General features: G+C 42.7%; 1 protein-coding gene across 2 annotated transcripts in view; it reads left to right on the forward strand.

Annotated features, from left to right (window-relative positions):
- The first annotated feature begins 2,765 nt into the window (after nucleotides 1-2,765).
- The window catches only part of LOC124045783 (nectin-4-like), a 40,186-nt gene continuing 16,745 nt past the window's right edge, over nucleotides 2,766-26,206 (forward strand). The window contains exons 1-3 of one of the 2 annotated variants that reach the window (XM_046365407.1): nucleotides 2,766-2,944; nucleotides 22,452-22,538; nucleotides 23,106-23,453. In XM_046365407.1, coding sequence (XP_046221363.1) covers nucleotides 22,463-22,538; nucleotides 23,106-23,453 — 424 coding nt within the window. In that variant the 5' untranslated portion in view covers nucleotides 2,766-2,944; nucleotides 22,452-22,462. The other variant, XM_046365414.1, reaches the window with a different exon arrangement.

The raw sequence follows: 26,206 nt of genomic DNA on the forward strand, positions 1-26,206 counted from the left end.
GATAGAATCAAGGAGAGTATTGTCCAAAAGAATGGAAAACTGAGAAAAGTAGTGTACAGTGATGAGAATGTCCCTTTGGTCCCTTTGTATCTAGTAGGAGTATGGTTTGTTAATAAGGAGCAGCTGAGCAGATTACCAATCTTTTAAGAAACATTTTAAAATATCCAAACTGGTGGAGAGAGTGCTGGGAAAAGTAAAGGCTGTGAGGATCATGAGTGGCGGGCTTGTTTAGATTTTGTTGTGCTTCCGCGGATCAGAAGGAGCGTGCATTGCCTCTTACCCAATGTGATACATTTGAAGTGTTGTGTGTGTCTCTTTGGAACAGGGTACCACTCAAGTGGGTTATATCTGGCGTCTCGTGGAAAGTCTATTTTGAAGAATTGAAAAATATTCCTGCAGTGATTGATGCACGTCGGTTGAATCGTGTGGTGAAAAAGTGAAGTAGATCTGTTCTTTTTTTACATTTTATATGGAGTCTCTCCATCCTATAGTGTAGGTTTTGAAGATTCATAATCTATGTTTGTAGTCATCAAAAGAAAATTGAGGAACGGTTGGTGGATCCAAGAAGTACAAGCCCCCACACCATTCTCCAACCTCTAAAGTGTTGTCTTTGATGTGTACATTTTCAAGTACCCTTTAATATTTTGTCTCTGTCTGTCTGGTAGAGTAGTAGTTATGGTGACTGCTCCCCAAACCAGAGTTTGAGAGTTCAAATCTGAGGAGAGTAATTTTTAGAGAGACATTTTTTATGTTGCCTTTTGTTGGCATGAAAGAGCTAACCTGAGGTATGTACCCCCTAGTTCAAATCCCAGAGAAACAGTTAATGTAGCAACTTCTTTCTTGTTGCCTTTGTGGGCCTGAAAGAGCAAACAAGAGGTATGTAGGGGAAAAGGGGCTAGTTCCCATCAAATAGCAAGAATGAAGTGACACCTTGTTTCAAATGTCATTTCAATAGAGTTGTGATAGCATACGCTGCTGTGGAGTAACAATACAACCATACTCTGCAAAAGCCAACTTTTACCTGGGGCCATTCTTTGTAGACCATTCAAAGGTGTTCCTAGTCTTAGTCCCCCTGAAGAAAACCACATGTTAAGATAGTTTAAAAATGTGTTGTAGTAGTAGTTATGGTGGTGAATTCCCAAAGGAGAGGTTGTGAGTTAAATTCCTTTCAAGAGCATGCCAACTTGCTTTTGTTGCCTTGACAGAACAATGTTGAGGTGGGGTTCCGGAAGGACATTAGACAGCAAGGGAAATTGGATTATAAAATGTTAGGGTACAGCAACTAGTGTTGAGAAGGAGTGCTGATCTACGAACAAACCCACCCCTGTCCATATAATCTTATTCCAGAGACAACTGATTCAGTATGATCTAGGCAAAGCTGATCGTAGAAAAGTGCTCCTCTGTACGCATTTATAAATGTCTCAGGCTAAGAATGCTGAACTGGAATCAGTACCCCCCCACCCCCCGTCAAAGTAATGTTATTCATTCTACTCACAAATGGTAAACAGATCCTAGTTCAGCACTCCTACTTCAAGCCACCAAGTGAATGTTGGGTATTGGGTGCTAAATGTATTGAACAGTAGTTGAAAAAGTACCCAATTGTCATACTTGAGTAAAAGTAAATATGTTAATAGAAAATGTCTCAAGTAAAAGTGAAAGTCACCCAGTAAAATACTAAGTAAACATCATTGCTAAAAAGATACTTAAGTATCAGTGGTAAAAGTAGAAATTATTTGACCTTCCATATATTAAGCAAACCAGACAGCACAATTCTCTTGTATTTTTATTCAAGAAATAGCCAGGGAAACTGTATGGAGTAAAATATATATTATTTTCTTCAAAAATGTGGCGAAGTAAAATTTAATGTTGTAAAGAAACGGAAAGAGTAAAAGTACAGATACAAAAAAAATAACAGATATAAACAGAATGTAGTGGAGTAGTTTAAATACATTTTTGTTAAGTAATTTACACCACTGGACTTGAATGGAACACCGGTACCCCATGTATATAGCCTTGCTATTTTTATTTGACTGCTGATCTTTAATTATTTGTTACTTTTTATTTCTTATTTTTTACTTAACACATTTTTCTTACAACTAAGTTGTTGGTTAAGGGCTTAATTTCAGAATTTCACTGTAAGGTCTACACATGTAGTATTCGGCGCATGTGACAAATACAATTTCATTTGTTACAAATGAAAACATGTTGTGAACCTGGTGTGACATTTTCGAAGCTGTGCGGACACCTAGTGGACATCAAGAAGACCTGCACTACACACATATATACACACATGTTGTGAACCTGGTGTGACATTTTCGAAGCTGTGCGAACACCTAGTGGACATCAAGAAGACCTACACTACACACATATATACACACACACTTTAACCTTAAAACAGATGGGATGCTTTACATAAGTTGCTCTTTTTTATTAGACACTAATATATATGTACAATAAACAGACGTTCAAAAGTTGGAATGTAAAGCAAAAACGACTGGAAAGCTATTCAAAAGCAGCTGTAGTGAATCAAGCATCTTGGGGTTACCTGAAATAGGTCAAAGTGTATATTTTAAATGTTCTAATTTATTTCATCTTTATTTAACTAGGCAAGATGAACTTAACAACATCGACATAGACACAAGTTACCTGCTATATTTGGGGAAAAGGATTAACACCGAAAGAACTTGGCAAAATACAATGCATACTTCTGTAGTACGAGTAGGTATATACAGTATCATCTGTAACAATTGTGTACAAGCCACCTAGTTAATAAAATACTGGAGCTTGCGGTCATTAGTTCCATTTCAACCACAGCGATTCCCCAATTGAGGGGCAACAGAGTTCACCCGCAAATGCAGGAACACCGGAAATAATAACTAAACCAACGAATGAGAAATGGTGTAAGCTACCAGAACGAAGAGATCTTTTTTTCCGAATAAACGTGGTGAGTGAAAAACGTAATTACATAGCTCACTCCCTACCAGGTATCTCATTCTACTGTTATACGACTCTGTATGCGTTGTTTGTTGGCAACCTTGTTATTTACGACGTTTTTGGAACGGATTCCTGTTGGAACGTTCCACAAATTATACCCACCCAAAACAACATTTACGAGACAGACCGCACCTTGAAGAAGAATTGTTTTTGCTATGGACAAACATTACAAATAAACTTCGTGGTAAGTTGATGCCTATTCGGCTTCTAGTTAGGTGAATAGATCGTGCTGCGATCTGTCGTCCAACAACATCATCATCATATTTAACTTTGCCATGACCAACAACATGTCTGATAACGACATTTGATTTTGTCGCAGCAATAGAGTTGCCACATTTAGCCAATAAACCGTTTTTATATAACGTTGTCAGGCGATTTAGGAAGGCATATCGCCATAACTTCTAACGGCCTAAGACGTACCATTTCCCATCAAAATAATAATTATTGTGAGCTAATGTGACTCAAATGAATGTTTATATGTTGCAAGATAATAATAAAAAAGCCATTATTAAACATAAAAAACGTTAGGCTAAATTGGCAATTGTCCCGTTATGTGGCAGATGGTAAGACTGCAAACCGTTATAAATGGCATATTTGCGAGATTGACTTTTCCTTTCAATAGGCATAGGCTAGACATAATGACTAAACTATTTTTTTGTGTGTATTTGTAATTCAACGTTGCCGTGGTTTGGTTAGCTATCTGAAGGTAGCATATAGCCCCTCTCGTTGCCAACTAATTTTCAGGGTAAGTTGTTAGAGGCAGGTTGAATTGTTGCTAAAAGTTGCTCAAATGTCCAAATACATTTTAAATGTAGCTCAATTTGTTGCTAGGTGCTGTTTGAAAAAAAGTTGCTAAATCTAGCAGCAAAATTGCTAAATTGGCATCACTGTTCAGATAGGCTACAGTATTGCCCTCCCAAGCAAAAAAGCAGTAACTGCTCATAGAGTGGAACTGAGAAAAATGACTTCAAATTTTAATTGTCCAGCCAAATGAATTCTAGGGAGATCATTGGAGAAGTAATGATCTGTTGCCTTACTATGAGTACATTTTTATTCATTATGACCCTGACCTCTGGCATGACATTTGACCCCTTAAATGACAGTTATTGCCTTCTTCCTTGGCATGATATGTTATAAATTGCAGGGTAAAACCAAAGCAAAGAGCAGTATCTGCCATTTTCATTTGTTAGTTTACTATACTTCTCATTTATGCTATTAATACAAGAGCAGTGTAATTACTGACAGTGTAACAGAGTTGAAACTGCATCCTTTGTGTATCTTTCACTAAGATACCAGTTGCATTTGCATAGAGATGTAGGTAACGTGTCAGTCTCATTACATTCTGTGTTTGACAAGTAGCCCATGTCTTGTTATAAGAATACATATGAAAAGCAGCATTGCAATTGTTTGAATTACATGAAATGATTACCTGTCTTGTAATATATAATGATGGAACATGAGTTTGACATAGGGTAATACAAATTATAAGAAATTACCATGAGATTGTTAATAAAAACATTTTATTTGTATTTTTTCAAATGACAGTTTTGAATGAATTAATAAATAAATAACAACATTAAGAATACATTTTAAACATATTTACATATTTATATTCATAAGAGGACCCAAATGACATTTAGCTACAATTGATAAAATGCTGAATAGTTACATTTAATTTTTAAGTAACATTTCATTTTTAAGTAAAACTTATTCAGTGCTCTTCCATATCACTCCTTATCCTCAGCAATGCTGTTCACAGCCAAGGCATTCCAGAACTGCCTTCGATGTGCAGGCATCAGAGGACACAGCTTGGTGATTATGTCCATCTTCTTGGACTCTTCTATCCCTCTATTCTGTGTACATAGTGTTGAGGGTGTCTCTGAAGTGACTTTCTTCATGATGAAGTCAAGCTCTGTGAAGTCCTTTTCTTCACGGGAGACTTTGTAGGAGGAAGTCCCCGAAGTCGTACACCACACCTCCAGGTCGACCTTTCATTTCCTCTTCCACGCCATGGTGGAAACTGTGTCTGCGCCCATTAAAGTGTGTCCTGGCTCGAAGAACTTGAGGGTGATGACCATTGACAACACTCACCAGTGATGTTAGGAGTCACCAGTTTTTGTTTTGAGAAGTGCAGTTATCCACCCAATACACTGCATGCTTGTCATCTCTCCCTCTCCATTGCTGTTACGTAAGATGAAGTCATCTCCTCTGCCTTCCGACCAGCTGTTCCTTCATGCCATACCACTGAGATTGTTTTCTTCTTCTTTTGAGACTTCTTTCCAATGGTGGCGAATGTCTCGTGACAGGCAACAATTCTTCTTGTGAACAATGCTGTTTTCACACCTGGCATGCGAGGGAGCATGATGACTTTTTGCATATCAACGCTCCTCACAGACCAGTCCTCAGGCCAATCTTTCTGTGCATCAGCCTGGTAATGGCTTCTGCTCTGCCCTGCAGACTTCTTATGTTCCTCATATTTCCTACATTGCATGCAGTCAGGGTTGGGGATGGTGAATTCAGGTGCTGCATGGCTGTTGTCTTGGCAGGCTTGGGTTTCCATGGCCTCATTCTCCCTGTGCTCCATCTTCAGATGATGACCCTGCACCAAACAGAGCTTGCACTCCTCCTCTCCAAGCTTCACAAAGCTGATGTTCCTTCCCTTTACCGCCTTGCGATAGGTTTCGTAACCGCAGCTGGCATCTTTGTTCTTCTCCTTGTAGTCATTATGCATGAACCGAATATTGACGTCACTAGGGAGGAAGAGGCGATGTGGGGCATGCTCTCGTCTGATGTGACTGATTTTGGGATGGAAGGACTCAATGAGTTACAGGATTGGATTCATGTTCAAGTTGCTCGCTGAAGCTTTCTTTCCGCTCTGATCCTTTGGTGGAATCAGTTTGGTGGTGATTGACTTGCCCATCATTGTGACAATCAGCCTGTCATTTTTGGGGTGGTAGCCCAATGTTGTCAGAAAAAAACACTTTGCACACCTGTTGTGCAGAACCGCTCTGGTTTGGAAGATGGTACAGAAACGACCTGCTGACTGTCAGCGCCAAAGGTGATATTTTTCTTAGATTGCTGTGACACCATGTGGAAGACCCATTTTTCTTCTCCTTATACTTAATCTCCCAATACTTTTGCCTACCCTCTGAAATATTCTGAGTACATTGCCTCTTGCATTTGATACCACATGGCTTACCCATTGGAATCTTGGATTTCTTGTTTGATAAGTTGTCTGGAGTTTTGTCCACGGGCTCAGCTGCCACTTGTGCTGGAACATCCAACTCTGAAGGTGGATAATAATCTTCATCATCATCATCATTGGCAATTGATTTCTCATCTGATATAAATCAGTCTAAGGAGTCAGAGACCACCCACTGGTTCTCTATTTCTTCAAATAGTGTTGAAACTGTGACTTCAGTTAAAGGGGGTAGATCAGGAATGTTTGTTGGAATGTGGCCCTAAAACTCAACTGAAATAAATAGAGCAAATAATCAGGGACATGCATCCTAATGATTCTATTCTGTCATGGATGATAATAATTAATACTGACATTTTGTGGTGTGCAAACATTTGATCATAATCCTTCTCAGTTATACTATAACTTAGGACATGGCAACTTTGATCTGTGTAGATACTAATCATCTAGACCACAGGGATTGGTGAAAGTCATGCAAAATTTTTTTCCCGCATTCATGTAATGATGGCACTAAAGCAGACACAGAGCACACATTGGGCATGTCAAAGCTTGTTGTATTAATTACATACTCCACCAACAAAGGTGATGGATACAATTTGGGATTTTAACTTTCCTTACCGGGACAGTCAAGCAATACTGGAATATAAAAGAAAACCAGAAACCCTGAACATGTGAGTAGATGGTTGTCACTTAACTTCCGGCGCAGACAGAGTTGGCTGCCTCGCTTCGCGTTCCTAGGAAACTACGCAGTAGAAATCTTTTATTTTATTTTTTATTACATACAGTCGGGAGAAACTATTGGATATAAGAGCAACATCAACTCGCCAACATTACGACCAGGAATACGACTTTCCCGAAGCGCATCCTCTGTTTGGCCTACCACCGAGAACAATGGATCGGATCCCAGCCGGCGACCCAAAACAACAGCGCCGTAGAAGGGGCAGACGGAGTGGTCTTCTGGTCAGGCTCCGTAAACGGGCACATCGCGCACCACTCTCGAACATACTACTCGCCAATGTCCAATCTCTCAACAACAAGGTAGACGAAATCTGAGCACGGGTAGCATTCTAGAGAGACATCAGAGACTGTAAAGGTATTTGTTTCACGGAAACATGGCTCACTCGAGACTATATCCGAGTCGGTCCAGCCACCTGGTTTCTTCACGCATCGCGCTGACAGAAACAAGCATCTTTCTGGTAAGAAGAAGGGCGGGGTGTATGCCTTATGATTAACGAGACGTGGTGTGATCATAACAACATACAGGAACTCAAGTCCTTTTGTTCACCTGACTTAGAATTATTCCTCACAATCAAATGCCGACCGCATTATCTACCAAGAGAATTCTCTTCGATCATAATCACAGTTGTGTATATTCCCCCCCAAGCAGACACATCAGCGGCCCTGAAATAACTTCATTGGACTCTATGTAAACTGGAAATCACATATCCTGAGGCTGCATTTATTGTAGCTGGGCATTTTAACAAGGCTAATCTGAAAACAAGGCTCCCCAAATTCTAACAGCATATCGTTTGTGCTACCAGGGCTGGCAAAACCCTAGATCACTGTTATTCTAACTTCTGCAACGCATATAAGGTCCTCCCCCGCCCTACCTTCTGAAAAGCTGACCACGACTCCCTTTTGTTGCTACCAGCCTATAGACAGAAGCTAAAATGGGAAGCTCCTGCGCTCAGGTCTGTTCAACGCTGGTCCGACCAGTCGCTGTTTGCTTTGATCACGTGGACCGGGTTATGTACCGCATAATGTCGAACAACAACATTGACGAATACGCTGATTCGGTGTGCAAGTTTATTAGCAAGTGCATCGGTGATGTACCCACAGTGTCTATTAAAACATTCCCAACCAGAAACCGTGCATTGATGGCAGCATTCGCTCAAAACTGAAAGCGCGAACCACTGCTTTTAATCAGGGCAAGGTGACCGGAAACATTACCGAATACAAACAGTGTAGCTATTCCCTCCGCAAGGCATTTACATTTACATACATTTACATTTACATTTAAGTCATTTAGCAGACGCTCTTATCCAGAGCGACTTACAAATTGGTGCATTCACCTTATGACATCCAGTGGGACAGTCACTTAACAATAGTGCATCTAAAACTTAGGGGGGTGAGAGGGATTACTTATCCTATCCTAGGTATTCCTTAAAGAGGTGGGGTTTCAGGTGTCTCCGGAAGGTGGTGATTGACTCCGCTGTCCTGGCGTCGTGAGGGAGTTTGTTCCACCATTGGGGGGCCAGGGCAGCGAACAGTTTTGACTGGGCTGAGCGGGAGCTGTACTTCCTCAGTGGTAGGGAGGCGAGCAGGCCAGAGGTGGATGAACGCAGTGCCCTTGTTTGGGTGTAGGGCCTGATCAGAGCCTGGAGGTACTGAGGTGCCGTTCCCCTCACAGCTCCGTAGGCAAGCACCATGGTCTTGTAGCGGATGCGAGCTTCAACTGGAAGCCAGTGGAGAGAACGGAGGAGCGGGGTGACGTGAGAGAACTTGGGAAGGTTGAACACCAGACGGGCTGCGGCGTTCTGGATGAGTTGAAGGGGTTTAATGGCACAGGCAGGGAGCCCAGCCAACAGCGAGTTGCAGTAATCCAGACGGGAGATGACAAGTGCCTGGATTAGGACCTGCGCCGCTTCCTGTGTGAGGCAGGGTCGTACTCTGCGGATGTTGTAGAGCATGAACCTACAGGAACGGGCCACCGCCTTGATGTTGGTTGAGAACGACAGGGTGTTGTCCAGGATCACGCCAAGGTTCTTGGCGCTCTGGGAGGAGGACACAATGGAGTTGTCAACCGTGATGGCGAGATCATGGAACGGGCAGTCCTTCCCCGGGAGGAAGAGCAGCTCCGTCTTGCCGAGGTTCAGCTTGAGGTGGTGATCCGTCATCCACACTGATATGTCTGCCAGACATGTAGAGATGCGATTCGCCACCTGGTCATCAGAAGGGGGAAAGGAGAAGATTAATTGTGTGTCGTCTGCATAGCAATGATAAGAGAGACCATGTGAGGTTATGACAGAGCCAAGTGACTTGGTGTATAGCGAGAATAGGAGAGGGCCAAGAACAGAGCCCTGGGGGACACCAGTGGTGAGGAGACAGATTCTCGCCACGCCACCTGGTAGGAGCGACCTGTCAGGTAGGACGCAATCCAAGCGTGGGCCGCGCCGGAGATGCCCAACTCGGAGAGGGTAGAGAGGAGGATCTGATGGTTCACAGTATCGAAGGCAGCCGATAGATCTAGAAGGATGAGAGCAGAGGAGAGAGAGTTAGCTTTAGCAGTGCGGAGCGCCTCCGTGATACAGAGGAGAGCAGTCTCAGTTGAATGACTAGTCTTGAAACCTGACTGATTTGGATCAAGAAGGTCATTCAGAGAGAGATAGCGGGAGAGCTGGCCAAGGACGGCACGTTCAAGAGTTTTGGAGAGAAAAGAAAGAAGGGATACTGGTCTGTAATTGTTGACATCGGAGGGATCGAGTGTAGGTTTTTTCAGAAGGGGTGCAACTCTCGCTCTCTTGAAGACGGAAGGGACGTAGCCAGCGGTCAGGGATGAGTTGATGAGCGAGGTGAGGTAAGGGAGAAGGTCTCCGGAAATGGTCTGGAGAAGAGAGGCGGGGATAGGGTCAAGCGGGCAGGTTGTTGGGCGGCCGGCCGTCACAAGACGCGAGATTTCATCTGGAGAGAGAGGGGAGAAAGAGGTCAGAGCACAGGGTAGGGCAGTGTGAGCAGAACCAGCGGTGTCGTTTGACTTAGCAAACGAGGATCGGATGTCGTCGACCTTCTTTTCAAAATGGTTGACGAAGTCATCTGCAGAGAGGGAGGAGGGGGGAGGGGGCGGAGGATTCAGGAGGGAGGAGAAGGTGGCAAAGAGCTTCCTAGGGTTAGAGGCAGATGCTTGGAATTTAGCGTGGTAGAAAGTGGCTTTAGCAGCAGAGACAGAGGAGGAAAATGTAGAGAGGAGGGAGTGAAATGATGCCAGGTCCGCAGGGAGGCGAGTTTTCCTCCATTTCCGCTCGGCTGCCCGGAGCCCTGTTCTGTGAGCTCGCAATGAGTCATCGAGCCACGGAGCGGGAGGGAGGACCGAGCCGGCCTGGAGGATAGGGGACATAGAGAGTCAAGGGATGCAGAGAGGGAGGAGAGGAGGGTTGAGGAGGCAGAATCAGGAGATAGGTGGGAGAAGGTTTGAGCAGAGGGAAGAGATGATAGGATGGAAGAGGAGAGAGTAGCGGGGGAGAGAGAGCGAAGGTTGGGACGGCGCGATACCATCCGAGTAGGGGCAGTGTGGGAGGTGTTGGATGAGAGCGAGAGGGAAAAGGATACAAGGCAGTGGTCGGAGACTTGGAGGGGAGTTGCAATGAGGTTAGTGGAAGAACAGCATCTAGTAAAGATGAGGTCGAGCGTATTGCCTGCCTTGTGAGTAGGGGGGAAGGTGAGAGGGTGAGGTCAAAAGAGGAGAGGAGTGGAAAGAAGGAGGCAGAGAGGAAAGAGTCAAAGGTAGACGTGGGGAGGTTAAAGTCGCCCAGAACTGTGAGAGGTGAGCCGTCCTCAGGAAAGGAGCTTATCAAGGCATCAAGCTCATTGATGAACTCTCCGAGGGAACCTGGAGGGCGATAAATGATAAGGATGTTAAGCTTGAAAGGGCTAGTAACTGTGACAGCATGGAATTCAAAGGAGGCGATAGACAGATGGGTAAGGGGAGAAAGAGAGAATGACCACTTGGGAGAGATGAGGATCCCGGTGCCACCACCCCGCTGACCAGACGCTCTCGGGGTGTGCGAGAACACGTGGGCGGACGAAGAGAGAGCAGTAGGAGTAGCAGTGTTGTCTGTGGTGATCCATGTTTCCGTCAGTGCCAAGAAGTCGAGGGACTGGAGGGAGGCATAGGCTGAGATGAACTCTGCCTTTTTGACCGCAGATTGGCAGTTCCAGAGGCTACCGGAGACCTGGAACTCCACGTGGGTCGTGCGCGCTGGGACCACCAGAGTAGGGTGGCCGCGGCCACGCGGTGAGGAGCGTTTGTATGGTCTGTGCAGAGAGGAGAGAACAGGGATAAACAGACACATAGTTGACAGGCTACAGAAGAGGCTACGCTAATGCAAAGGAGATTGGAATGACAAGTGGACTACACGTCTCGAATGTTCAGAAAGTTAAGCTACGTAGCAAGAATCTTATTGACTAAAATGATTAAAATGATACAGTACTGCTGAAGTAGGCCAGCTGGCAGTGGGTGCGTTGTTGACACTACACTAATCAAGTCGTTCCGTTGAGTGTAATAGTTTCTGCAGTGTTGCTATTCGGGGGCTAGCTGGCTAGCTAGCAGTGCTGTTTACGTTACGTTGCGTTAAAAGAACGACAATAGCTGGCTAGCGAACCTAGAAAATTCTAGACTACACAATTATCTTTGATACAAAGACGGCTATGTAGCTAGCTAAGTAGCTAGCTACGATCAAACAAATCAAACCGTTGTACTGTAATGAAATGAAGTGAAAATGGGATACTACCTGAATGCAATAGTTGAGTTCTATACAGAAGACGTTGGCTAGCGTTGGCTAGCTAGCAGAGTCACCTACGTTAAATTAAGATAATCGCTCTAAGACTACACACTCTAAACCTAAACAACACAATTATCTTGGATATGATGATACGAAGACAGCAAAGACAGCTATGTAGCTAGCTAACACTACACTAATCAAGTCGTTCAGTTGAGTGTAATAGTTTCTCCAGTGCAGCTAATCAGTGGACGTTAGCTAGCTGGCTAGTGAAGACTACGTTAGGACGGCGAAATACGATAATTACGCAATTATCTTTGATACAAAGACGGCTATGTAGCTAGCTGAGAAGAAATTGCTAAGATTAGACAAATCAAACCGTTGTGATATAATGAAATATAATGAAAAAGTTATACTACCCGCGGGAGCGAAGTGCAGATGCGACCACTCGCTCCAACCGGAACCGGAACCAAACAAGCTAAGCGTCAGTATAGAGACAAAGTGGAATCGCAATTCAACGGCTCAGACACGAAAGGTATGTGGCAGGGTCTACAGTCAAACACGAACCACAAAAGAAAAAACAGCCCTGACGAGGATCACGATGTCTTGCTCCCAGACAGACTAAACAACTTTTTTGCTCACTTTGAGGACAATACAGTGCCACTGACACGGCCCGCTACCAAAACCTGCGGACTCTCCTTCACTGCAGCCGACGTGAGTAAAACATTTAGACGTGTTAACCCTCGCAAGGCTGCAGGCCCAGACTGCATCCCCTGCCGCGTCCTCAGGACATGCGCAGACCAGCTGGCTGTTGTGTTTACAGATATATTTATTCAACCCTTATCCCAGTCTGCTGTTCCCACATGCTTCAAGAGGGCCACCGTTGTTCCTGTTCCCAAGAAAGCTAAGGTAACTGAGATAAATGACTACCGCCCTGTGACACTCACTTCCGTCATCATGAAATGCTTTGAGAGACTAGTCAAGGACCATATCACCTCCACCCTCCACTGCAATTTGCTTACCGCCCCAATAGGTCCACAGACAACACAATCGCCATCACACTGCACACTGCCCTAACCCAGCTGGACAAGAGGAATACCTATGTAAGAATGCTGTTCATCGATTACAGCTCAGCATTTAACACCATAATACCCTCCAAACTCGTCATTAAGCTCGAGACCCAGGGTCTCGACCCCGCCCTGTGCAACTGGTCCTGGACTTCCTGACGGGCCGCCCCCAGGTGGTGAGGGTAGGTAACAACATCTCGACCCCACTGATCCTCAACACTGGGGCCCCCCAAGTGTTCGTTCTCATCCTCTCCTGTACTCCCTGTTCACCCACGACTGCATGGCCATGCACGCCTCCCAACTCAATCAACAAGTTTGCAGACGACACTACAGTGGTAGGCTTGATTACCAACAACGACGAGACAGCCTACAGGGAGGAGGTGAGGGCCCTCGGAGTGTGGTGTCAGGAAAATAACCTCCCAGTCAATGTCAAAAAAACAAAGGAAATGATTGTGGACTTCAGGAAACGGGACTGCTCCCTCTGCTATCTATATCGACGGGACAGTAGTGGAGAAGGTGGAAAGTTTAAAGTTCCTTGGCGTACACATCACGGACAAACTGAAATGGTCCACCCACACAGACAGCGTTATGAAGAAGGCGCAGCAGTGCCTCTTCATCCTCAGGAGGCTGAAAAAATTAGGTTTGTCACCATAAACACTCACCTCCGCCTGGCACGGCAGCTGCTCCGCCCATAACCGTAAGGCTCTCCAGAGGGTAGTGAGGTCTGCGCAACGCATCACCGGGTGCAAACTACCTGCCCTCCAGGACACCTACACCACCCGATGTCACAGGAAGGCCAAAAAGATCATCAAAGACAACAACAACCCGATCCACTGCCTTTTCACCCCGCTTACATCTAGAAGGCGAGATCAGTACAGGTGCATCAAAGCGCGGACAGAGAGACTGAAAAACAGCTTCTATCTCAAGGCCATCAGACTGTTAAACAGCCATCACTAACATTGAGTGGCTGCTGCCAACATACTGACTCAACTCTAGCCACTTTAATAATGGATAAATATACACTGCTCAAAAAAATAAAGGGAACACTAAAATAACACATCCTAGATCTGAATGAATGATATATTCTTATTAAATACTTTTTTCTTTACATAGTTGAATGTGCTGACAACAAAACCACACAAAAATTATCAATGGAAATCAAATTTATCAACCCATGGAGGCCTGGATTTGGAGTCACACTCAAAATTAAAGTGGAAAACCACACTACAGGCTTATCCAACTTTGATGTAATGTCCTTAAAACAAGTCAAACTGAGGCTCAGTAGTGTGTGTGGCCTCCACGTGCCTGTATGACCTCCCTACAACGCCTGGGCATGCTCCTGATGAGGTGGCGGTGGTCTCCTGATGGATCTCCTCCCAGACCTGGACTAAAGCATCCGCCAACTCCTGGACAGTCTGTTGGTGGATGGAGCGAGACATGATGTCTCAGATGTGCTCAATTGGATTTAGGTCTGGGGAACGGGCGGACCAGTCCATAGCATCAATGCCTTTCTCTAGCAGGAACTGCTGACACACTCCAGCCACATGAGGTCTAGCATTGTCTTGCATTAGGAGGAACCCAGAGCCAACCGCACCACCATATGTTCCCACAAGGGGTCTGAGGATCTCATCTCGGTACCTAATGGCAGTCAGGCTACCTCTGGCGAGCACATGGAGGGCTGTGTGGCCCCCCAAAGAAATGCCACCCCACACAATGACTGACCCACCGCCAACCCGGTCATGCTGGAGGATGTTGCAGGCAGCAGAACGTTCTCCACGGCGTCTCCAGATTGTCACATCTGTCACGTGCTCAGTGTGAACCTGCTTTCATCTGTGAAGAGCACAGGGCGCCAGCGGCGAATTTGCCAATCTTGGTATTCTCTGGCAAATGCCAAATGTCCTGCACGGTGTTGGGCTGTAAGCCCTCATACCACCCTCATGGAGTTTCTGACCGTTTGAGCAGACACGTGCACATTTGTGGCCTGCTGGAGGTCATTTTGCAAGGCTCTGGCAGTGCTCCTCATGCTCCTCCTTGCACAAAGGCGGTGATAGCGGTCCAGCTGCTGGGTTGTTGCCCTCCTACGGCCTCCTCCACGTCTCCTGATGTACTGGCCTGTCTCCTGGTAGCGCCTCCATGCTCTGGACACTACGCTGACAGACACAGCAAACCTTCTTGCCACAGCTCGCATTGATGTGCCATCCTGGATGAGCTGCACTACCTGAGCCACTTGTGTGGGTTGTAGACTCCGTCTCATGCTACCACTAGAGTGAAAGCACCGCCAGCATTCAAAAGTGACCAAAACATCAGCCAGGAAGCATAGGAACTAAGAAGTGGTCTGTGGTTATCACCTGCAGAACCACTCCTTTATTGGGGGTGTCTTGCTAATTGCCTATAATTTCCACCTGTTGTCTATTCCATTTGCACAATAGCATGTGAAATGTATTGTCAATCAGTGTTGCTTCCTAAGTGGACAGTTTGATTTCACAGAAGTGTGATTGACTTGGAGTTACATTGTGTTGTTTAAGTGTTCCCTTTATTATTTTGAGCAGTGTATGTAATCAATACATCACTAGCCACTTTTATATAAAGCCTACATTACTCATCTCATATATATATATATATATACTGTACTCTATACCATCTACTGCATCTTGCCTATGCTGTTCGGGCATCACTCATTCATATATTTCTATGTACATTCCTTTACACTTGTGTGTACATTCCTTTACACTTGTGTGTATAAGGTAGTTGTTGTGAAATTGTTAGGTCATATTACTTGTTAGATTTTACTGCATGGTCAGAACTAGAAGCACAAGCATTTCGCTACACTTGCATTAACATCTGCTAACCATGTGTGTGTGACAAATACATTTGATTTGATTGAGATATATTGTTAAAATCAAATCAAATTTTATTTGTCACATACACATGGTTAGCAGATGTTAATGCGAGTGTAGCGAAATGCTTGTGCTTCTAGTTCCGACAATGCAGTGATAACCAACAAGTAATCTAACTAACAATTCCAAAACTACTGTCTAATACACAGTGTAAGGGGATAAAGAATATGTACATAAGGATATATGAATGAGTGATGGTACAGAGCAGCATACAGTAGATGGTATCGAGTACAGTATATACATATGAGATGAGTATGTAGACAAAGTAAACAAAGTGGCATAGTTAAAGTGGCTAGTGATACATGTATTACATAAGGATGCAGTCGATGATGTAGAGTACAGTATATACGTATGCATATGAGATGAATAATGTAGGGTAAGTACATTATATAAGGTAGCATTGTTTAAAGTGGCTAGTGATATATTTACATCATTTCCCATCAATTCCCATCATTAAAGTGGCTGGAGTTGGGTCAGTGTCAATGACAGTGTGTTGGCAGCAGCCACTCAATGTTAGTGGTGGCTGTTTAACAGTCTGATGGCCTTGAGATAGAAGCTGTTTTTCAGTCTCTCGGTCCCAGCTTTGATGCACCTGTACTGATCTCGCCTTCTGGATGATAGCGGGGTGAACAGGCAGTGGTTCGGGTGGTTGATGTCCTTGATGATCTTTATGGCCTTCCTGTAACATCGGGTGGTGTAGGTGTCCTGGAGGGCAGGTAGTTTGCCCCCGGTGATGCGTTGTGCAGACCTCACTACCCTCTGGAGAGCCTTACGGTTGAGGGCGGAGCAGTTGCCGTACCAGGCGGTGATACAGCCTGCCAGGATGCTCTCGATTGTGCATCTGTAGAAGTTTGTGAGTGCTTTTGGTGACAAGCCTAATTTCTTCAGCCTCTTGAGGTTGAAGAGGCGCTGCTGCGCCTTCTTCACGACGCTGTCAGTGTGAGTGGACCAATTCAGTTTGTCTGTGATGTGTATGCCGAGGAACTTAAAACTTGCTACCCTCTCCACTACTGTTGTTTATGAGCTAACCATGCTTCGCGTGTGCTCATCCGGAAAACGAGTGTGCATGGCTTTCTACAATTCAGTATTGGGTGCATGTCCAACTGACCGTCAGCTGGCTAGAGATTGTGTGTGTGGTGTAATGTTGCTGATTCAAATAACCCATGGAATGTCCGAATATAACTATAGGGATTCAGTTAATTCTAGGTATAATAAATTAAAGCTAGTATAAACTGCTGGCCGTCTCTTATGGGACCATGTAGCACAAATCTATTGCTAGCTAGGTAGGGGCGCTTCAGTTTTACCTAGGTGGCTGTCACTGGCTAGAAATCGTGTGTATGGTGTACTGATTCAAAGAAACCATCAGATGACATTTCTGAATATAATTCATTATATGGCTAATAGAGTTAGTGTCAATTGTAGATCTCCTCTTATGAGAGCAGGTAGCATTGTTAGTCTATGCTCGCTAGCTAGTTAGCTAGTTTAGCTCGTTAGGTAATTAATTTTGATCTCAGATCTTCTTAGCTAGCTAGTTCTTACCAGTGTCTGGATGTTGGCGTTTCAGAGCAAGTTCAACCATTTTCCCCTGGGAATGCTGTGCCATGGTGTTGTATCCCTAGATTAGCAATGTATGTGTGTGTAGCTGTCAGTCAGTGTCATACAGGTTCGATTGTATCACTATCAGAATAAAATGATATGAAACCAAGGTAAAACACAGTAACTGCAGCCAAGGGCAGGTTGAAACCAAGCTAAAAGGCAGTAAGTTCAGTTACTGCCATTTACCTTGGTTTCACAGTAACTTTTTGCAGTTACTGCTAATACAACCCCCATTTTCTCCAAACACAATACAATAGAGGCAGGATACTTGTCCACATGATTAAGCATGCGTTTAATGTAACAAAAATGACATTAACTAATTTTCGACAAATGAGCAGATACTGCCTTTTTGCATTTCACAAAATGCCTTCGCGAGCTTTCCACACTCACCTGCATATTCCGACATAATCTCAGGCTCTTGTCCTTGCAGAGTAGGAAAATGCACTGTGTTTCCCCTTTCTAGTTGGACTTGCCACAGCTTTAATTTCACTTCGAACTTTCACGTTTGACAGCAGATCGCTGAGAAGCTGGTTCGACCCTTGGAGCTTAGCTTTTTGTTTAAGTCAGACAGATACTTGGTTATGTCCACCATGAAGGCCAAATCACACATCCACAAGTCATCATTGAAAAATAGATATTTTTGTGGGAAAATAACGTCTACAACTTTTTAATAAAAAAAAATATATATATATATATTTTAATGAATTGGCTCGGGGGCCTGATCAAACGGTCTCATAGACCGGAAGCCCCCCACCCCTGCACTAAACACACATATGTTGGCGATAGACTCGGGCTATACCATAAATAAAAACTAGAAAATGGTGCCATGTGGTTTGCTTAATATAAGGAATTTGAAATGATTTATACTTTTACTTTAATCAATTAATTCAGTAAATGTCAACCGAGAAAACCAGGCAACTCAAAGCTATTTTCTAAATGTTTGGTTCTTTGCTAGATATAAAATAAAGCGACAACAGCATTATTTACAAGGTAATGGCGAGCTTACAGAAATAGGTTACTGCCAAAGTGTGATGAAATAAAGGTAGTGGTGGGGAATCTACTCCAAAATAATCGATTCCTCGCAGGTAGACTCACATTTCTGGGGGTCAAGCTTCCTCCACTCATAAGATTCATTATTTTTGCAATGGAAGAAACTCTATTAAACAAAAAATTATAAACACAACAATTTCAACTATTTTACTGAGGTACAGTTCATATAAGGAAATAAATTCATTAGATCCTATTCTATGGATTTCACATGACTAGGCAGGGGTGCAGCTATAGGTGGGCTTGGTAGGGGAAAGGCCCATCCACTTGTTCAGTATATTTACCGCAGTCTACTTTGAGAACACAAACTATCACATTTTTCACAGCAAAGATAAAGCGAGTTGGAGATTGGAGTGGCACAGCCAGACATATGTAGGCATGTCACCCACCAGGCAGACAGTCAGAACCGTGCATCAGTAATCAAAAGATGAAGGCTGTCGCAATGCTGTATTTCACAATTTCTAGCCTTGCAATGTCTCCCGCAAGTTCAGTAAAATAGCTATTCTACACTCAACAGACCAAAGACTAAAGACCAAAGACTGTTCTGTGTGGGTGCGGTAGGTTGACTCTGTGTGGGTAACCTTTCAACGATGTTCTGTGTGGACATCTGACCAATTCTGTGTGAGTGGTCTGACCAATCCTGTGTGGATGGTTATTTAGTAATGTTCTGTGTGAGCTTTTGATCAATCCTGTGTGGGTGATCATGAAGGCTCTGTGTGAGCCTGAGATGATAACTAAATTATTTGTCCATAAGTTAATTATATGCAATGGTTTCAAATAGTTAGGTACATATGTGAAAGCTATAAACCAAATCCACCCATTGAAGTAAGAAAATATTCCTGCAGGTTATAAAAATATTGATTTTGGTGTGTTTGGGCACAGTACTGTGTGAATGTGATATGAGTTGAGCACGGAACCCGGTAGCGGGCTGAAATTCCACAACGTAAGGTGATCTCTACATAAATAGTCATATTAAACATTCATGAAAATACAAGTGTCTCACATGTATCGAAAGCCTAGAATCTTGCTAATCCAACTGCGTTGTCAGATTTAAAAAAGAATTTACTGCGAAAGAATACGATGCGATTATCTGAGCATAAAGCCCCATAAAAATAAATAAAAATCAACCAGCACAGGCGTAACATAATCACAAACTGCATTAAAATAAATCGTTTACCTTTGACGATCTTCGTCTGTTTGCAATTCCAATGCTCATTGTTACACGATGAATTATCTTTTGTTTGATAAAATCCGCTTTTATAGCCTAACACTAAACAATTTGTGAACCGCTTGTGTCGTGAATTCCGTCTCATTCCATTTTCGAAGACAGATTCCAGGTAAATAACCCACACAGAACGTGACTTTTCCAGTCATGTTTGGTTTAACTGCAATCAACTGGTTGGTTTGTAACACAATTGTTTGTAACACAATCAAACCTGATGGGTCATTTCGCGGGATCTATTGACTGAAAGAAACCGATTTGAAGACAACAAGTCATGACATCATTGTGCACCAATGATTTGCCCGCTGTTTCGTTGATTGACTGTATTTTAACCCAATGACCACTGATCGTCTTGAAATCTAGCTGGGTAGATAGCCAATGAGCTGAGGTAAACGGCAATAGGTCATGTTTATGTGTTGAAAAAAGTAAGGGGGTAGCTCTAAGAGGTTTAACAAGGATATGCATATTCTTGGTACCATTTGAAAGAAAACACTCTGAAGTTTGTGTAAATGTGAATTGAATGTAGGAGAATATAACACAATAGTTTACTACTATTACTTAATACTTATTTTCCAACATAATTTGCAAATAAATTCATAAAAAATCCTACAATGTGATTTTCTGGATTTTTTTTTTCATTTTGTCTTTCATAGATGAAGTGTACCTGTGATGAAAATGACAGGCCTCTCTCATCGTTTTAAGTGGGAGAACTTGCACAATGGGAGGCTGACTAAATACTTTTTTGCCCCACTGTATCTATCTTAATGCATGAAAGAGAAAGTTGGACCGAACAGTGTGTGTACCTCAAACCCCCTCTAACCGGCTAAAGAAATGTTGTTCAATACGGCCCTGTCCGCACCACTTCTACCGAGAGACCTGAGTCCTGAGCCAACAACCTGTATGCAGCGTCCAATCGGATCAAATCAAATTTATTTGTCACATACACATGGTTTGGAGTGTAGTGAAATGCTTGTGCTTCTAGTTCCAACCATGCAGTAATATCTAAGAAGTAATATAACCTAACAATTCCACAACAACTAACTTATACACACAAGTGTAAAGGAATGAATACGAATATGTACATAAAAATATATAAATTAGTGATGGCCGAACAGCATAGGCAAGATGCAGTAGATGGTATAGAGTACAGTATATACATATGAAATGAGTAATGTAGGGTATGATAACATTATATAAAGTGGCATTGTTTAAAGTGACTAGTGATACATTTAATTACATCAAGATGGCAAGATGCAGTAGATGGTATAGTGTACATTATATACATATGAGATGAGTAATGTAGGGTATTTAAACGTTAAATCAAGTGGCTAGTGATAAATTGATGACATCAATTTCCATTATTAAAGTGGATGATGATTTTGGAGGTTACTATGGTGTTAAATACTGAGCTGTAGTCGATGAACAGCATTCTCGCATAGGTATTAATCTTGTTTTCATTATACCAGAGAATCTTGTTTCTCATGGTCTGATGGTTTTGCCTTTTAGCAAACTGCAAGCGGGCTGTTATTTGCCTTTTACTGAGGAGTGGCTTCCATCTGGCTCTCTACCATAAAGTCCTGATTGGTGGAATGCTGCAGAGATGGTTGTCCTTCTGGAAGGTTCTCCTATCTCCACAGAGGAACTCTGGAGCTCTATCAGAGTGACCATCGGGTTCTTGGTCACCTCCTTGACCAAGACCCTTCTTCTGCGATTGCTCAGTTTGGTCGGTGGGCCAGCTCTTAGAAGAGTCTTGGTGATTCCAAATTCCTTCCATTTAAGAATGATGGAGGCCACTGTGTTCTTGGGGACCTTCAGTGTAGCAGAAACGTTTTGGTACCCTCCCCAGATCTGTGCCATGACACAATCTTATCTTGGAGCTCTACGGACAATTCCTTTGACCTCAGGGCTTGGTTTTTGCTCTGACATGCACTGTCATCTGCACCTTACATAGACAGGTGTGTGCCTTTCCCAATCCTGTTCAATCAATTGAATTTACCACAGGTGGACTCATCTCAAGGATGTTGTAGAACATGTTTCTACAGTTGTAGAACCATCTCAAGGATGATCAATGGAAACTGGATGCACCTGAGCTTATTTTTGAGTCTCATAGCAACCCTTTGCTATGAGACTCAAAAATAAGCTCAGGTGCATCCAGTTTCCATTGATCATCCTTGAGATGGTTCTACAACTGTAGAAACAGGGTCTGAATACTAATGTAAAATTATTCTGTTTTTTATTTTTAATAAATTAGCAAACATTTCTCAACCTGCTTTCCCTTTGTCATTATTCGTATTGTGTGTAGATTCGGGGGTTATTTCTCAAATTTTAGGATAAGGCTGTAACACAATTTTGAAAAAGTGAAGGGGTCTAAATACTTAACAAATGCACTGTATGTAACTTGTTAAGCACATTTTTACTCCTGAATTTATTTAGGCTTGCCATAACAATACTTATTGACTTCAGACATTTCAGCTTTTCATTTTTAATTAATTTGTAAAACTGTCTAAACATAATTCCACTTTGACATTATGGGGTATTGTTTGTAGGCCAGTGACAAAAAACATTGACATTTTATCAATTTTAAATTCAGGTGGTAACACAACAACATGTGGAAAAAGTCCAGGGTTGTGAATCATTTCTGAAGGCACTTTTATAGAGCATGTTGCCCTTAGAGTTGTGCAAAGTATGTATGATATTTCATTTTTTTGTGGGGGTGGGGGGGACATTTTCTATACTTTCTTTCACTTTCAAAATATGGAGTAGGTTGTGTAGATCTGTAGGATAATTATTTCCCTCAAATGTTGGAAAAAAAATGTAAGGCAGCAAAATGTGGAATGTGCAAGGGGGTGTAGTAGAGCACAACAGTTAGTTATCAATAATTGCAACAACACTACATCAGAATGTAATATAATTCTATAATTCCATTTTTCCTAGTGACCCTTGCAATGAGAAGAGCAAAGCATGTCACGGAAGCTGTTCTATGCTGTGTGATTCTACTCGTCATCCACAGGAATTCAGAAAGTAGGTTTCCAATTTATGTCATAAAATCTCACACTATTGAGCTCAAGTTTTTTATTTTTGACACAGGGCAGGCAATAACACACACCAAACACACACTCCCATCATTCTAGACCTTGTCCTTTTAGGAAACAACAAGGCACACACATCAGCTCAGTATGTTCACTATGTTTTGAGACGTGATGAACATGCACAAGCATCTGGAATGTCTTGAATATCTTACTCTTGAATAATGGTATGAACAGAGTCAATGTTTTTAGCTTATTATTCGAATACTATATTCACTACGTAGCTTCAGCCTGGACTGGGCACAGATTTGAATAAGCTTTGGCCATCTCTGACTATGGCTGCCCAAATGGGATTAAGGTTCAATACGTTTTTGCAATAGTCGTACACAAATGTCTGCATCAATAGGAGATCATATTTCACAAGCACAGATACACAAATAACAATTGTTACTATATATGTTTAGGTACCATTTCTGTAAATTATTATTGATTTTTTTTTTAGTTTAAGCATCTATTCTACAGGTACATTTTTGAATGTTTTTTGAACCTATGTTTTCTCAAGGTATACGGGTGATTGGAGGAAGCAGGACTGTGGTTCAGGGAGAGGACGTGGACTTATCCTGCAGACTGCTAGAGACAGATGAGGAGCTTGAACAGATAACATGGCAGAAAAGGACTCTGGAAGATCCAGAGAACCATAATTTCTTGCTTATTTATCCCAGTGGGGTTACTGACTTTATTTCACCGAATGGATTGGAAAATAGAGTCCAGTTTTTTGGGAACCAGACAGAAAAAATTGGTTCTATTCGAATAACTGCTGCCAGACTGTTGGATGAAGGCACCTTCACATGCGTCTTCAGTGTTTTCCCAAGTGGAGTATACAGTATAGAGATACCTCTTACTGTGCTAGGTAAGAACACTTCCTTCTTTGCCTCCCTGTTTCTACTTTTGACATTGTAGAAAGAGTGAAATATCAATACCAGAAAGTGGATAGGGGTTCATTATTAAAGTGAAGTAAGAGCAGAGACCTCATCTACACATTTCTGTTCTTTGTTTTTTTTAACCAATATCCTCTTACGTACCCCCGACGTTGTAACGAGAGCACATCAACTCTCAATATACTCCGTGGTCAGTTTATTAGGTACATCCATCTAGTACCTGGTCGAACCACCCTTTGCCTCCAAAACAGCCTGAAGTCTTTCGGGGAATGGAAACGTTTCTCAATTGGTATCAAGGGACCTAACGTGTGCCAGCAAAAAATGCCCCACACCATTACACCACCGACACCAGCCTGTACCGTTGAAACCAGGCAGGATGGGGCCATGGACTCATGCTGCTTACACCAAATTCTGACTCTGCCATCAGCATGATGCAATAGGAACCGGGATTCGTCAGACCAGGTGATGTTTTTCCACTCCTCAATTGTCAAGTGTTGGTGATCGCGTGGCCGCTGTCACACACTTTGTAATCGGGTGTGGTCGTCTGCTACAGTACCCCATCCGTAACAAGGACCGATGAGTGGTGCGTTGTACTGCGCCGTTATTTGCCTGTTTGTGGCCCGCCTTTTAGCTTGTAGGATTCTTGCCATTCTCCTTCGACCTCTCATCAACGAGCTGTTTTCTCCCACTGGACTGCTATGGGCTGGATGTTTTTTGTTGGTTGCACCATTCTCGGTAAACCCTAGACACTGTCTTGCATGAAAAGCCCAGGAGGCCAGCCGTTTCTGAGATATTGGAACCGGCGTTCCTGGCACCGCCGATCATACCACCCTCAAAGTTGCTTAGGTCACTCGTTTTGCCCATTCTAACGTTCAATCGAACAGTGACTGAATGCCTCGACGCCTGTCTGCCTGCGTTTATGTAGCAAGCCACGGCCACGTTAACTTAATCTTAGGAGTAAACCATTTTTGCTTGACTGTCAGTCACTTTGGATAAAAGTGTCTACTAAACATCATATATTAATATACATTTTTCAGATGTAAGTAGTATTTCTTCAAAAGTCTTAAGTTCAAAACTGTAAGGTGATGACACTTGTAATGCTCCCTATCGTATGATCAGAACCTTTTTATTTATTTTTATTGAACACTTTTACCCCCGAGTCATTCATGCAAAATCTAAGTTTTCTATGAAATACCATGGGAACATTTTGTTTTGTCACCAATACAACAGATAATGATAGGCTCACTGCAAAAGATACAAGATACACATTACAAAACTGTTATTTTTGAAGTGCTGAATAGTAGATAGTAAATATAATATTCAATACAGTATTTGACTAACCTGTCATCCAAAACCAAATTTGCATACCAATTTCTTTCTATCACTTTGGTGCAATTTTCAGGTATAAACTATTAGCAAAAAAATCTAAACAGATCATCAAAATGGCTTATGTTGCAAAAGTCTATTTTTAATTGACAAACAAATACACAAAATAATTTGTTCACTGCACCAAATCACTCTTTCACTTAGAATACATTTTCAAGTATAAGTATCTGCTTTCACAATGCAACACTCACTTACTTTTGAAATGACTTGACATTTAACTATGACTGAATCCATCAGTTCAAAACTGATACCGACTGAATCAAAATTGTAGAAAGGTCAGTTTAGATATAGAATTGCTGAATACAGTAGAATTCTATACTTTTAGATAAGATCCTATTTTATTTGACACAGTCTACACCTGTTGGTTACGAAGTAACAGTGAAATGCTTACTTCCCAACAATACAGATAAAAATAAAATAGATAAATAATAGAAAAGTGGTAACACGTAATAATGATAAATACACAATGAGTAACAATAACTTGGCTATATTCACGGGGCACCAGTACCGAGTTGATGTGCAGGAGTATGAGGTCATTGAGACCGATATGTGCATATAAAGTGCATTTGGAAAGTATTCAGACCCCTTTAATTTTTCCACATTTTGTTAAGTTACAGCCTTATTCTAAAATGGATTCAATAGTTTTTTTCTCCCTCATCAATTTACACACAACTGAAATTTCACATTTACATAAGTATTAAGACCTTATACTCCCGAGTGGCGCAGCGGTCTAAGGCACTGCATCTCAGTGCAAGAGGTGACACCACAGTCCCTGGTTTGAATCCAGGCTGAATCCCATCCGGCTGTGATTGGGAGTCCCATAGGGCGGCACACAATCGGGCCAGCATCGTCTCCTTCCTGAGCGGTATGATGGCTGCGTGGTCCCATGGTGTGTATACTTGCATACTATTGTTTGTACAGATGAACGTGGTACCTTGGAAATTGCTCCCAAGGATGAACCAGACTTGTGGAGGTCTACAAAAAAATTGTGCGGTCTTGGCTAATTTCTTTTGATTTTCTCATAATGTCAAGCAAAGAGGCACTGAGTTTGAAGGTAGGCCTTGAAATCAATTGACTCAAATGATGTCAATAAGCCTATCAGGAGCTAACCAGAATAGAAAGAGGAGTGGGAGGCCCCGGTGCAGAACTGAGCAAGAGGACAAGTAAATTAGAACCCCAGCATCCCAGAGTCACCTCTTCACTGTTGACATTTGGACTGGTGTTTTATGGGTACTAATTTAATGAAGCTGCCTGTTGAGGACTTGTGAGGCAACTGTTCCTCAAACTAGACACTCTAATGTACTTGCCCTCTTGCTCAGGCCTCCCACTCCTCTTTCTA

The sequence above is a fragment of the Oncorhynchus gorbuscha genome, linkage group LG01, assembly GCF_021184085.1.
Source record: "Oncorhynchus gorbuscha isolate QuinsamMale2020 ecotype Even-year linkage group LG01, OgorEven_v1.0, whole genome shotgun sequence".
NCBI lineage: Eukaryota > Metazoa > Chordata > Actinopteri > Salmoniformes > Salmonidae > Oncorhynchus > Oncorhynchus gorbuscha.